At 39.4% G+C, this 15,925-nt stretch overlaps 1 protein-coding gene across 14 annotated transcripts in view; it reads right to left on the bottom strand.

Annotated features, from left to right (window-relative positions):
- TMEM232 (transmembrane protein 232) overlaps window positions 1-15,925 on the bottom strand; it is a 184,936-nt gene that overhangs the window by 72,124 nt on the left and 96,887 nt on the right. For all 14 annotated transcript variants that reach the window (XM_069962985.1, XM_069962990.1, XM_069962980.1 and 11 more), the window contains one exon: window positions 6,745-6,920. In XM_069962985.1, the coding sequence (XP_069819086.1) occupies window positions 6,745-6,920 (176 nt within the window). The remainder of the gene's footprint in view (window positions 1-6,744; window positions 6,921-15,925) is intronic.

Here is a 15,925-nt window from a genome sequence, read left to right on the forward strand (position 1 = left end):
GACACCGGGAAAGTGTTAATACAGCAGTCACAACTACATATAAGAATAGAGAGATAACATTTTTCATTATCATATAATTAAAAGAAAATTTGCTGGAATAAATTCCTTCTTTCTAATAACTTAATTGTCTGCCTGTTCTAATATATCCGGCTATTAATTTGGATTGTCTTGTCAATCTGTACTATTTATACATTAAACAGAGAAAATTTATGCAGCATAAAAGGCTAAGTAATTCAATATTTTGTTAATGTCTCTCTGAAGCCAAGTATTTTTCTAAATTAACAAAGTTACATTCATAGCATCTGTGGTTTCTAAAAATACAATCTGATTAATGCTACATATAAATTATTTAGATACAGCACCAGATGGCGGAGGGTGGTAATGTTCAGGGGAACTACTGAGTTTTGCCAACATATGCTGCTAAATTGATTAAACAAAGGAGTCTAGATCAAATCATTGTGGATCATTCTCTCTATCATATACTATTTTCCAGAAACTTTTATTGTTTGGAAAAATGTCAGGCTTTTCTCTTCTGTTCCATATTTATATTTACCTGTCTGAGGCATTAGAATCATTTTCACAATCGGATTAGACTGTAATATTGAGCAATTTAGCAATTTTTGTCAAATCTATTTTACATACAACACAAAGTATTGAATTCTAATGAAGAGAGAAGGTACCTGTTTGACTTGATGTTCCAGCTATGTATAAACCATGGTCGTTACGGCCGTTGCTCAATATATTGTGTGAAACAATGGCAGTTGTATGCATTGACTGCGATGTAATTATTTGCATTATGAAATGAACGACTGTTGCTTTAATTAAAAAAAAATGGCTGTACTTTTTATTAAAAGTACAGTGTGTGAACACAGTCTAAAGGTAACTGTGATTAGTATATTATTACTAAGAACATAGATAGATAGATAGATAGATAGATAGATAGATAGATAGATAGATAGATAGATAGACAGATAGATAGACATATATATACACACTACCATTCAAAAGTTTGGGGTCACCCAAACAATTTTGTGTTTTGCATGAAAAGTCACACTTATTCACCACCATACGTTGTGAAATGAATAGAAAATAGAGTCAAGACATTGACAAGGTTAGAAATAATGATTTGTATTTGAATTAATATTGTTTTTACATCAAAGTTTGCTTTCGTCAAAGAATCCACCTTTTGCATCAATTACAGCATTGCACACCTTTGGCATTCTAGCTATTAATCTGTTGAGGTAAGCTGGAGAAATTGCACCCCACGCTTCTAGAAGCAGCTCCCACAAGTTGGATTGGTTGGATGGGCACTTCTGGCGTACCATACGGTCAAGCTGCTCCCACAACAGCTCAATGGGGTTCAGATCTGGTGACTGCGCTGGCCACTCCATTACCGATAGAATCCCAGCTGCCTGCTTCTGCTGTAAATAGTTCTTGCACAATTTGGAGGTGTGTTTAGGGTCATTGTTCTGTTGTAGGATGAAATTGGCTCCAATCAAGCGCTGTCCACTGGGTATGGCATGGCGTTGCAGAGTGATAGCCTTCCTTATTCAGAATCCCTTTTACCCTGTACAAATCTCCCACCTTACCAGCACTAAAGCAACCCCAGACCATCACATTACCTCCACCATGCTTAACAGATGGCCTCAGGCATTCTTCCAGCATCTTTTCATTTGTTCTGCGTCTCACAAACGTTCTTCTTTGTGATCCAAACACCTCAAACTTGGATTCATTCACTTTTTTCCAGTCTTCCTCTGTCCAATGTCTGTGTTCTTTTGCCCATCTTAATCTTTTTCTTTTATTGGCCAGTCTCAGATATGGCTTTTTCTTTGCCACTCTGCCCTGAAGCCCAAAATCTTGCAGCCGCCTCTTCACTGTAGATGTTGACACTGGTGTTTTGCGGGTACTATTTAATGAAGATGCCAGTTGGGGACCTGTGTGGCGCCTGTTTCTCAAACTAGAGACACTAATGTGCTTATCTTCTTGCTTAGTTGTGCAACGCGGCCTCCCACTTCTTTTTCTACTCTGGTTAAAGCCTGTTTGTGCTGTCCTCTGAAGGGAGTAGTACACACCATTGTAGCAAATCTTTAATTTCTTAGCAATTTCTCGCATGGAATAGCCTTCATTTCTAAGAGCAAGAATAGACTGTTGAGTTTCAGATGAAAGTTCTCTTTTTCTGGCCATTTTGAGCGTTTAATTGACCCTACAAATGTAATGCTCCAGAAACACAATCTGCTCAAAGGAAGGTCAGTTTTGTAGCTTCTGTAACGAGCTAGACTAGTTTCAGATGTGTGAACATGATTGCACAAGGGTTTTCTAATCATCAATTAGCCTTCTGAGCCAATGAGCAAACACATTGTATCATTAGAACACTGGAGTGACAGTTGCTGGAAATGGGCCTCTATACATCTATGTAGATATTGCACCAAAAACCAGACATTTGCAGCTAGAATAGTCATTTACCACATTAGCAATGTATAGAGTGTATTTGTTTAAAGTTAGGACTAGTTAAAAGTTATCTTCATTGAAAAGTACAGTGCTTTTCCTTCAAAAATAAGGACAATGTTACCCCAAACTTTTGAACGGTAGTGTACATATATATGTGTAAAGTTGAGCATACAAGTTTACATACCCCGGCAGTATGAGTAACAACACAAAAACTTTTTTTCCAACTTATGGTCAGTGGTTGGGTGAAGCCATTTATTGTAACATTACTGTGTTTTTTTTTAAATCATAATGACAATCAGAAACATCCAAATGACCCTGATCAACAGTTTAAATACCCCAGTTCTTAATAACGTGTATTGCCCCCTTCTAACATCAATGACAGCCTGAAGTCTTTTGTGGTAGTGGTGGATGAGGCTCTTTATTTTCTCAGATGGTAAAGCTGCCCATTCTTCTTGGCAAAAAGCCTCCAGTTCCTGTAAATTCCTGGGCTGTCTTGCATGAACTGCACACTTGAGATCTTCCCAGAGTGGCTTAATGATATAGAGGTCAGGCGATGGCTACTCCAGAACCTTCACTTTGTTCTGCTGTAGCCAATGACAGTTTGACTTGGCCGTGTCTTTTGGATCGTTATCATGTTGGAACATCCAAGTACGTCCCATCCACAGCTTCCGGGCTGATGAGTGCAAATTTGCCTCCAGTGTTTGCTGATAATGTGCTGCATTTATCTTTATTCAACTTTGACCAAAGTTTCCTGTGCCTTTGTTGCTCACACATCCACAAAATATCAGCGATCCACCTCCATGCTTTACAGTAAGAATGGTGTTCCTTTCATCATAGGCCCTATTGACACTTCTCCAAATGTTTCATTTATGGTTGTGGCCAAAAAGTTCAATTTTGGTCTCATCATTTCAAATGACCATGTTCCAGAAGGTTTGACGCTTAGTGTATTGTAAGTGATATACTTTGTGGCGTTTTCGCAGTAATGGCTTTCTTCTGGCGGCTATACAGCCCATATTTCTTCAAGTGCCTCCTTATTATGCATCTTGAAACAGCCAGACTGCTATTTTTCAGAGAACCCTGATTTTCAGCTGATGTTATTTGTGGGTATTTCTTTTCTCCCCAAACTATTCTCCTGGCACTTGTGGCCAAAATTTCTGTTGGTCTACCTAACTGTGGTTTGTTTTTTACAGAGCCCCAGATTTTCCATTTGTTATTCACAGTTTGAACACTACTGACTGGCATTATGAATTCTTTGGATATTAGAACAAAGTGAAGGTTCTGGAGTGGCCATCAGTCTTCTGACCTCAATATCATTGATCCACTCTGGGGAGAGTTAAAGCATGCAGCTAATGCAACACAGCCCAGGAATTTACAGGAACTGGAGGCTTTTTGCCAAGAAGAATGGGCAGCTTTACCATCTGAGAAAATAAAGAGCCTTATCCAAAACTATCACAAAAGACTTCAGGCTGTCATGGATGTTAGAGGGGGCAATACACGTTATTAAGAACTGGGGTATGTAAACTTTTAATCAGGTTCATTTGGATGTTTTTGGTTGTCATTATGATTTAAAAAAGAGAAAACACAGTAGTTTGACAATAAGTGGCTTCACTCAACCACTAACCATGGGTGGAAAAAAGTTATAATTCATATTGTCAAAAAAAGACACAAAAGCAAAAATTCTGCTGGGGTATGTAATCTTTTGAACACAACTAGCTGTAACTCCACTCTCCCCGGACAGAGAGTGCTGCATGTATGTGTCCACATCTGCCCTGCTCATTCCTTCATGCTCCCTGCAGCCCTTGTGTTTTCCATCCTCTCCATTACTGTACAGTAACTTATAATATCACATATTCTGCTGTTTCTGAATGTTTGTTTTATTCGTTTTACATGTTATTCAGAATAATAAATCATTATTTTTGAGGTGAGGAACCAATTTTCTGCATTTCAATGCTTTCTTATGGGAAAATTTGCTTTGGTTTAAGAGTGGATTTGGATTACAAGCACGGTCCTGGAACGAATTATGCTCATAATCCAAGGCACCACTGTGTATATATATATATATATATATATATATATATATATATATATACATACACTCACCGGACACTTTATTAGGTACCCCATGCTAGTAACGGGTTGGACCCCCTTTTGCCTTCAGAACTGCCTCAATTCTTCGTGGCATAGATACAACAAGGTGCTGGAAGCATTCCTCAGAGATTTTGGTCCATATTGACATGATGGCATCACACAGTTGCCGCAGATTTGTCGGCTGCACATCCATGATGCGAATCTCCCGTTCCACCACATCCCAAAGATGCTCTATTGGATTGAGATCTGGTGACTGTGGAGGTCATTTGAGTACAGTGAACTCATTGTCATGTTCAAGAAACCAGTCTGAGATGATTCTAGCTTTATGACATGGCGCATTATCCTGCTGAAAGTAGCCATCAGATGTTGGGTACATTGTGGTCATAAAGGGATGGACATGGTCAGCAACAATACTCAGGTAGGCTGTGGCGTTGCAACGATGCTCAATTAGTACCAAGGGGCCCAAAGAATGCCAAGAAAATATTCCCCACACCATGACACCACCACCACCAGCCTGAACCGTTGATACAAGGCAGGATGGATCCATGCTTTCATGTTGTTGACGCCAAATTCTGACCCTACCATCCGAATGTTACAGCAGAAATCGAGACTCATCAGACCAGGCAACGTTTTTCCAATCTTCTACTGTCCAATTTCGATGAGATTGTGCAAATTGTAGCCTCAGTTTCCTGTTCTTAGCTGAAAGGAGTGGCACCCGGTGAGGTCTTCTGCTGCTGTAGCCCATCTGCCTCAAAGTTCGACGTACTGTGCGTTCAGAGATGCTCTTATGCCTACCTTGGTTGTAACGGTTGGCTATTTGAGTCACTGTTGCCTTTCTATCAGCTCGAACCAGTCTGCCCATTCTCCTCTGACCTCTGGCATCAACAAGGCATTTCCGCCCACAGAACTGCCGCTCACTGGATGTTTTTTCTTTTTCGGACCATTCTCTGTAAACCCTAGAGATGGTTGTGCGTGAAAATCCCAGTAGATCAGCAGTTTCTGAAATACTCAGACCAGCCCTTCTGGCACCAACAACCATGCCACGTTCAAAGGCACTCAAATCACCTTTGTTCCCCATACTGATGCTCGGTTTGAACTGCAGGAGATTGTCTTGACCATGTCTACATGCCTAAATGCACTGAGTTGCCGCCATGTGATATATATATATATATACACAAATACACATATATGCAGTTCTGACATGATGTGCCAGTGACACAGATTACATTTCTCTTGTTTCAAAGGGAAAAGGTTAAAACATTTAAAATGGGTTGTCTAGGACACATGGATGAACTTATCACATGGGACCCCGGCTGAGCAGCAGAGTGAAGCGGCAGCAGTTCTTCTACAGGTCCCAGGGCAGGGGCATAACTACCACTGTAGCAGCCATAGCGGATGCTATGGGGCCTGCCACATCATGGGGCCCTGTGGCATGCTCCTGCAATACACTAAGTCCCCTGAGCTGTCATCATTTGCAGCACGAGTTGGCCAAGCAGGCCTCCCAGGATCTGCAAATGTTCCTTTAACTAAAAGCACTTCAGTTATGACTACACTTCAAGGCTTATTGGTGTGGCCCAATCAAACGTTTGCTAGGGAGCCCAGCCATTTCTAGTTACGCCACTGACCCAGGGCCCATCATTTTTTAAATTTTTACATTGACATAACATGATACCATTTGAACATTGAGCCACTGGGTTGTTGGAATAGGTGCCACCACAAAATTATTTTTTAATGACAGTGACTCAAATGTTACTGAATGGGGTTTACCTGTCATTTTTTCTATTGAGTTCAAAAGCAATGGTGTAGCCTTAATTCACATTCAAAGTTTTGTGGCTCATAAAATGGTCAAAATGCTGTATGTGAGCATAGCCTGTACTGATATTTTTCTATTGAAATCAATGAAGAAAAAAAAAAACTATATATGACCTGGTCATATTACTGTTAATATTCAGAGTAATATTCACATTTGTCCATGTCGTATAACATGTCAGATAATACATAACATGATGGCTTCAGTGATGATTACCTAGTGATTTGGTAAGGGTGAGCAGAAGGGGGATCGGGAAGGTTAATGTTTTTAGTTTTATTGATTATTCTTCAACCTGATTCATTTAAAAATACTAAACACCAGACAATGCACAAAATACATTATTTAGATTTCATACAGTTTGTATTATTATAAGTGGTGTCCTAATGTACTATACCAACCTCGGCTACCCGCTCAGCATCCAGAACTCGAGCGTCATTTTGTACACTTCTCCATCTGTCCAGTGCTTTACAGATTGCATTTTTTAGGCCATCTTTGCTGGCATCCCACTGAAGCTCATGAAATATTTTAACCAGGTTGTAAACAGTGCAGTAATGGATTATCCTCTTTAATTCATCTGCACAAAAAGAGAAAACAATGCTACCGTCAATGCAAAAACATAAGAATAAAAAAGTAACTGATTTCACCATGACACCGTATGAATGAGAGAGTGAGATACACATTGACATACAGGAAGGCAGTGCTGTCTGTTCCTGTGTTACTTACAGAGAGACAGGGAGGCAGCTGTATTTGCATCTATATTACATGTAAAAGAATCAACTGCTCCCACATATCACTGAAGCCTAAGCACAGTAATGGTGGTCAACTTGTGCCACATTGTCAGTTTCTACACAACAGCCCTGTAAGGCTATGTTCTCACTTCTGGAACCTAATAGGGAAGGCGGCCAACATGATCATTATTAGCGCCCATCAATTTAAGAGGACCAGGCCAATTTCAATTTTAGCGTTTTTGTCTTTTCCTCATTGTGCTTAAAAGGCCATAGTACTTGCATTTTTTCACCTAGAAACCCACATGAGCCCTTACTTTTTGCACCACTAATTGTTCTCTGCAATGACAGGCTGAATTTTTGCGAAACCAGAAACCAGCGTGTTTATCCTTTGGTCTATGGGGCTGTGTGAGGTGTCATTTTTTGCGCCATGATGAGTTCTTCCTATCGGTACCTTGATTTTTTTTTTTTTTACTTATTTGTATAGAGCACACAGATTCCGCAGCGCTTCACCTATCTGTATGTTTTGGGGTGTGGGAGGAAACCCATGCAAACACGGAGAGAACATACAAACTCTTTGCAGATATTGCCCTTGGTGGGATATAAACCCAGGACTCCAGCGCTGCAAGGCTACAGTGCTAACCACTGAGCCACCGTGCTGCCTTGATTGCACATATGTGACTTTTTGATCGCTTTTCATTACAATTTTTCTGGATTTGATGCAGCCAAAAATGCGCAATTTTGCACTTTGGAATTTTTTTGCGCTTACGCCATTTACCGTGCGAGATCAGGAATGTGATAAATTAATAGTTCGGGCGATTACACACGCAGCGATACTAAACATGTTTATTTATTTATTTTAATTTATAACATGGTAAAAAAAGGGGTGTGATGCAAACTTTTATTAGGGGAGGGGGCTTTTTATCAATAATAACACTTAAATTTTTTTTTTTTACACTTATACTAGAAGCCCCCCTAGGGGCTTAATCAATCGGACCGTGCCCGCTAATAGCCGCTGTCCAGGGCTACATGCGGCACCCGGGACCATGGCGGTTCAGAGCGGGGCCGGCGCGCCCAGGGTCGTCTAGGGGTTAAAGTGATACTGTCACCCCTTTTCCATATAGGGACATCATCTGTATAGGCCCATCTTAGCAGCCATTGAAATCAGCCGACCTAGAGGCCTGGGCCCTTCCCCCTCTAGGTTGGCCCATTCCAATGGCTGTGTTATTGCAAATTGTACTTTGCAATAACAGACCTAATTTTGTTCAATAAAATATACATACACACACATATATTTGCACAGTGAAATTGAGAGAATTTTTTTTGGGGGGGAGGGGGAGGGGACAACATATTTACGCCATTCGCCTTGTAGTAGTATATAACTATAATTTTCTATAATTATATATTTTTTTTTATTATTTTATTTTGTTTCCAAAATGAAAACTTTAAAAAAATAAAAATAAATCCTTATAATGCTTTTGTTTTGTGGACTATGAGGCATCATTTTGGGCTTCATCATGTGTACTTTTTATCAGTATCTTTTTGATTACTTTTTATTTAGATTTTCTGAGGGATTTTACAAGCCATTTGAATGCTGCTGTCACTTTTGACAGCAGAATTTAAATGGTTAATTATTCTGCATGAATGATCAGTTTGTGTCTGCTGATAGCAGCCAGGGGCCACAATTTATCATTTACAACTTTTTAAAAAGTCCCACGAGGAATGCCTACGCCTGGTCAGTACCAGGTGAATTTGTGCAAAAATTTGGTGCAATTTTTTCCAATTATTCTGAGAATATTCCTAGAATTCACAAAATTATGAAAAGTTTGTTAATTAGTCCTATTCGACTGGGTAAAAACCAGATGAATACTCTGTAGAAAAACGACCCATTTTACACTCAATAGTAAATGTCCCCCATAGTGTACTGAATGAAGGACAATGTTTGCGCAGATGTCAAATTAATGTTCTTGACAATTATTTGTGGATGTTATTTTTCAAACAACGGAAGGGTTTTTTTTTTTTGTTCACGTACATTTTTTTCCTACTGGTCCTTTCACTGTCTTTACTACTAAATTCAATGAACCTTCAATAAAGAATCACACCCAAAAGGGCCCGAACTAGAATAAATTACCAACATCCATCAATGTAATGACGGGTGGCCAAAACGCAAAATGACTGGTGTCATTTTGAGGAATGAAAATGGTCAGAAAAACGTTATGTGAACATACTATCCATATAATTTCTAAATTATTATGCTACTTACAATACATTGATATTTTTCAGTGGATAACACACATATATTCCTATCATCTGCTTAATTTCTTCCAACATTGGTGTAAACCATGGAAACAAGAAAATCCCCTGCAGCTTGATTCAGCACTTGTAATAAATTAATGAAACATTGTTTCAGGCTTATTTTCTCTTTCTTTTTTAATTATATTCTGTAATCAGGCTTAAAGCTACCCTCGAGTCCAGACATTAATCTTACAATGTTATGTTATACAGAGTACAGCCATGTTCACAAGTTCAAGAATTAGGTGAATTCCAAACCTGACATTTTTCAAGCAATGCATGTGAATGGGGTCAATTATTCAGCTATAGATTTCTAGTTTTCTGTGTGCTTCGCTAATCTTATACCCCACCTTATGGCACAGTGACGGTCACATCAGCAATGTATTCAACCCAAAACTCTGTGAACTCACCCAGCAATTCAGTGTAAGAAAGTTCTATGGGAGAAGGTTGTGTAGTGCAACTGCTCTTCAGAGGAACATCTCACCATGAACATTTTATCTCTTCAGACAAGTGTATATATATATATATATATATATATATATATATATATATATATATATATATAATCTCCGTAATATCGGCGGTTGGCTCCTGCTGGCATACTGTCACTCACTGCCCCACTGGCTGCCAGTCCATGTCCTCCTCTCTGTTACCACCATGCTGCCTTTTCCCCTAAACTTCCTGGTCCAGCCTATAGGATATGAATGCACACTCTCCTTGCTATTTAAAGGCCAGTGAGAGCACTTTTCATTTTTTCCACCACCTATGCCTGCTAAGTACTGCCTATTTAGGGTTGTTCCACCTGCTTTTGTTCACAGTGCTGTATTCCTGATCCTGATATCCATGCACTCCTTTGTACTGTACCAATAGACCCGTGCCTGAAACGGATGCTGACTATAATTTATCCTCGCTGTTATACACACCAAGACCATTTCTGAAATCCGACCTGGCACCCTCTAGCAGCCCTCTAGATAGCTGCTTTTAATCCAAGAACTGTCCTGGGGTCCATTCGACAGGGGAAGCAGTTATTGTCATAAAAACAACTTTTAATCCGGCAGCGCTGTGTCTAACGGCTGGGGCTTACATTTGTATATGCATTAGGCTGGCACCACTTCTCTGTCCTTCCTCCCCACCCTCCTCATCATTAGGAATGATCCAGGAACATTTACTGCTGTTTGAGCTTTGCACAGGTGTATTAACGATCCAGCCCATGTTCATTATACACACAGGTGGGGAATAGGAAGCAATCTGCCTGGAGCATTCCTAATGATGAGGAGGGTGGGGAGGAAGGACAGAGAGGGTGTGCCAGCCTAATGCATATACAAATGTAAGCCCCGGCTGTTAGACACAGCGCTGCCGGATTAAAAGTTGTTTTTATGACAATAACTGCATTACCTGCTGAAAGGACCCCAGGACAAATCTTGGATTAAAAGCAGCTATCCGAAGGTACAAGTGGTTTGGGGGGGTCAGATTGTGGGTACAGAGTCGCTTTATATAGCTAAATTGGTTAGGTAGCATAGAGGGTCCATTATACTATTTATTTTTTGTTAATTCTGTATTATTTTGCTTTTATAGGATTCCCTACTCCTCAATTACAGTAGGGCTGTCCCTCACAGTAACACATATAATACACATAAAATATTTTCTGCATTTTTTCCCCCTGCTTTATAACCCAAGCATGGGATGGAATAAGAGCGGTCCCAATATTATGTGCAGGGTGCAACTATAGCCAAGAGCCGCAGATGAAGCAGAGATGTTGGCAAAGGGAGAACCATTATGGAAACTTATCTACAGTCCAGTAACAGGGTCATAACTGGTACATATAAGGTACAAAGCAATGAAAACTTGTATTAGAACGGCAAGAGTTAAAATATGAACAACTATTGTTTGTTCCATGACCATAGTGTAGCCATTGTACTAGTTATAAGGATTAGAGAAAAGTCTGGAAGCTGTCATACAATGTGCAATATACAGTGGTGCCTTGGATTACGAGCATTATTCGTTCCAGGTCTGTGCTTGTAATCCAAATCCACTTTTAAACCAAAACATGTAAAATAAATAAAACAAACATTTAGAAACAGCAGAATATGTCATTTTATAAGTTACTGCACAGTACTGGAGAGAATGGGAAATGACAGGCTAAAAGAGACTGCAGGGAGCATAAAGGAATGAGCAGGACATATATGGGAACAGTATAGCAGCACTCTCTGTCTGGGGAGAGAAGGGTTACAGCTATGGAGAGATTACCTCCACAGGCCTGTCCCCTGATGCAAGCCCCAGCCTAAAAGTGGATCTGCTATGATTTGGAAGGTGAGGGAGACTTCCTGGGTCAAAGTACAGTGCTTGTAGAGCACCCTGTGCAGACCATGCCCCCCCCCCACTTTACAGTACTGTAATATAAAATGCACTGTTTACTCAATACACTTGCATATTTGAACAGATATATAGATATATATATACCCTATTATTTGTTTCATTTCAGAAAAAGTAACACACGTATAGCCTAGAAACACTGCATAAGTAATTTCATCACAACATTACTGTTCACCTCAAAATTATTTATATACCATATAATATCATGTGTGAAGTCCAATAAAAATTGAATCGTATTATATAAAACTGAATCCAAACACAAATATTTTCTTAATATCTATAGCCCTGCACAACAATGGTTTCCGATTTCAAATCCAATATTATAGAACATCATATTGTGCATGGTCAGGATGCTGGGAGCTATGAAAGCTGAATATTTTCTCATATATATAAGAATATTTTAATAACAAAGTTCCTCCATTATTTATATATCAAAAATAAAAGTATGCATTTTTTACTCGTCAATGGGAAGAGGGATTCTATACATATATCAAGCAGCTAAACAAATAAATAAGAAAATTAATACTGCAGGTCTACAGCAAGAAGCAATAAGGGTCCCACCACATTGCCCACCGGCACTGCAAACGTGACATGTCTTGGAAACATAGGTAACACCTAAAACTGAGCCAATAAATATACAATTATTGTTTGGCTTTGCCTTTGATTATATCACAACAAAATGCACAAAACAGAAAGCAAATATCATACATTTTTGATGATCCATTACAATAAAACAATATATTAAAATGAGCAATGGAAAATGGCAGAACTACAGCCATATAGGGAGGGCCAAAGGAGGCTATCTACAGCATGAAAGCATATATAATCCTTACGCTGTTACCAATTACCATGAATGTAACAGTAATATGTGCTATTAAACATGAAGGAGGTACTTCGGGTAAGGGGTGTTTTTAATATATGGCAGGACATGAGTTATCTTAACATAATAAAGAAAACTTACTTCCCTGGCTGAAATCTTGCCACTCTGTTCGCTGTTTGGCCACTTCCAGGTCACGTCATGTTGCAGGCCCTCCCAGCAAATCAGCAGCTGCAGCAGAGTTCCGTCTCAGTTGCTAATTGGCTAGGCAGGCCTGCAATGTCACAGCACCTAGAAGCAACCAAACAAGGGACGGTGTGACAGGATTGCAGCGATAAAGCCAGGAAGGTAAGTTTAGTTTATTTTGTTGAAATTGCTCATTCCCTGCCATATATTAAAAACACCCCTTGCACAGAGTACCTCTTTAAGTACATGCGTATACGTACAGTAAGTGCAAGTAACAGAACATAATGTCCCAGATTTAACAAGCTGCCTGAAACTTACTGTCTGGTTTTCCCCACAGTGACCAATCACTGCTCAGGTTTCATTTTACCAAAGCTTGTTAATATATTAAACACAAGTTGTGATTGGTTACTGTGAAAAAACTAGACTGAGTGGGTTTCAGGCAGCATTATGAATTTGGTCCAATTACAAAAGTAATATCAAGGATGACCCCTGTAACCCAAAGCATGGTTTGCTGCGCATCTTTGTCAGGGGGAGACTGTTTGGGATAGGCCATTGATCGCTTACGTCAGCCCCACTGATTAGCTGTTTACAGTAGTCACAGCCCCCACCCTAAAGTGTGAACAAGGCCAGAAGCAGTTGGCTCAGTTTACTGAATAGCCGCTATTTTATTTAATGGGGTAACAATCACAGAAGGCAGGGGTGAAGGGAACATAACAATCAAGGGATACTTACCCATTCTTGTGCCTTTTTACCTGCAGCACCACCACTCATGGTCCCCCACCTGTCTCCTTAATCTCCCAAATGTGTGATATCCCAACCCAGCTCAGAAAAAAACCCACTCAGCCAGTCAGTGAGTGACTGGCTGAGTGGTTAGTTCCTACCGGATCGTGACAACACAGCAAGGACCATGGTGGACTTTGAGCATTGGTGGTGTGGGGGCACAGGGACAGGTAAGTATTCCTTGATTGTTATGTTCCCATCACCCCCTGCCCTCCATAATTTTTTACATTTGCCCAGAGAACCCCTTTAATTTGATGCCATATGTTAAAGAAGTTTCCTATGTGGACAAGACTTTTTCAAATAACCTATTAAGGCACATTGAAGTAACAGAGGGCAATCATTTGCAATCCAGAACAACAGGCTGATATCGGCCTGGTAAACCCAATCTGACTCATCCATGTATTATGGTTGGACTCATCCATGTATTATGGTTGGACTCATCCATGTATTATGGTTGGACTCATCCATGTATTCTGGTTGGACTCATCCATGTATTATGGTTGGAGTCATCCATGTATTATGGTTGGACTCATCCATGTATTATGGTTGGACTCATCCATGTATTATGGTTGGACTCATCTATGTATTATGGTTGGACTCATCCATGTATTATGGTTGGCCATTGATCAGAATAATCATCATCCATTACTGCATTTGCCCTAAAGCTGTTGATGTAAGGTAAACATATGGACAGCCACAGCTGGTTTCTAAAGCCAGACCCAAAGTAATCCGCTGACTACATATTTTTATATATATATTTACTGATTGTTGCTTTTTGTTTTTTTGTTGTAACTCCTTATACTTTTACATGTCTTTAGCTGTTTCACTACAATGAAAATGCCCTCTTTTATTACTCCCCAATCTTGTTTTTGAGGTTCTTCTTGTACTACAGAAGATTTCTGGGGCATATAGTTTGGAATATTGGCTTTATTTTGTTACCACTGTATGTAAAGAATTTGACTGTAAAGTATTTCCATGACATATTACATAAGCATTTGTATACATAGTGAGAAATGATGTATAGAATTTAATATCTTCTATTCATCTCCTAATACAAAGATACATCTTATTTTAATATTCCAACATATATGCCAGATTTATAATACTAATATCCTGCCTCTTTGTTCTACTTAATTAATCTGTCTCTGGGATCATCATTTGTTCTGGTTCTGTTGCAGTTTTGTATCTTCTTTTTTAACAGAAATAGCTTGGACCCATAATACAGTGAGCGGTAAGCTCCTTCTCGTGGCTGCTGTAGGCAGGCGGCATATAATCATTTGTGGGGACATTTATTGAGACTGGTGTGAACCATAATAAATTTGCCATGCCTCCCCCCTGCCCTGCCATTCCCCCCCCCCCCCCCCCGGCCCACCCATTAGGCAAACAGGACTTCTGCCTGGCGGACACCATGGAAATGGCAGAAATCTGCCCCTTTTTGGCAGTGTATGCCTTGGGGGCATGATGATAAATATGGAGTCAATCATCAACTGCAAGACACACTATCTGATCTAATGGTTGGCCACTTTTACAGTTTACAGAACAGGGCAGCCTTAGGCTATGTTCCCACTTTAGGAACCTATAAGCCAAAGGCAGCCATCTTGATATATAGATGGCCTTTAATAATGATAATGATCTTTATTAGCACCCAACTATTTAACCTCTTAAGGACGGAGCCAATTTTCGTTTTTGCATTTTAGTTTTTTTCTCCTTGTGTTTAAAAGGCCATAGCACTTGCATTTTTCCACCTAGAAACCCACATGAGCTTTTATTTTTTGCGTCACTAATTGTACTTTGAAATGACAGGCTGAATTTTTTCATAAAGTACACTGCAAAACCAGGAAAAAATTCAATGTGTGGTGAAATTGAACAAAAAAACATTTGTTTTTACGCCATTCGCCCTGGGATAAAAATGACATGTTATATATGTTCCTCAAGTTGTTACGATTACATATATATATATACAATATATAACATGTATAACTTTTCTTTTATCTGATGGCTTTTAAAAAATTCAAACCATTGTTAACAAATATATGTTCCTTAAAATCGCTTCATTCCCATGCTTATTGCGCTTTTATCCTTTGGTCTATGGGGCTGTATGAGGTGTCATTTTTTGCGCCATGATCTGTACTTTCTATCGGTACCTTGATTGCGCATATACGACTTTTTGATCGCTTTTTATTACATTTTTTCTGGATTTGATGCGACCAAAAATGTGCAATTTTGCACTTTGGGATTTTTTTGCGCTTACACCATTTATCGTGCGAGATCAGGAATGTGATTAATTAATAGTTCTGGCGATTACGCACGTGGCAATACCAAACATGTTTATTTATTTACTTTTATTTAAAACATGGGAAAAGGGGGGTGATTCAAACTTTTATTAGGGGAGGGGGCTTTTTACTA

The sequence above is a fragment of the Dendropsophus ebraccatus genome, chromosome 3 (genome assembly GCF_027789765.1).
Source record: "Dendropsophus ebraccatus isolate aDenEbr1 chromosome 3, aDenEbr1.pat, whole genome shotgun sequence".
In the NCBI taxonomy this organism is placed as follows: Eukaryota; Metazoa; Chordata; class Amphibia; order Anura; family Hylidae; genus Dendropsophus; species Dendropsophus ebraccatus.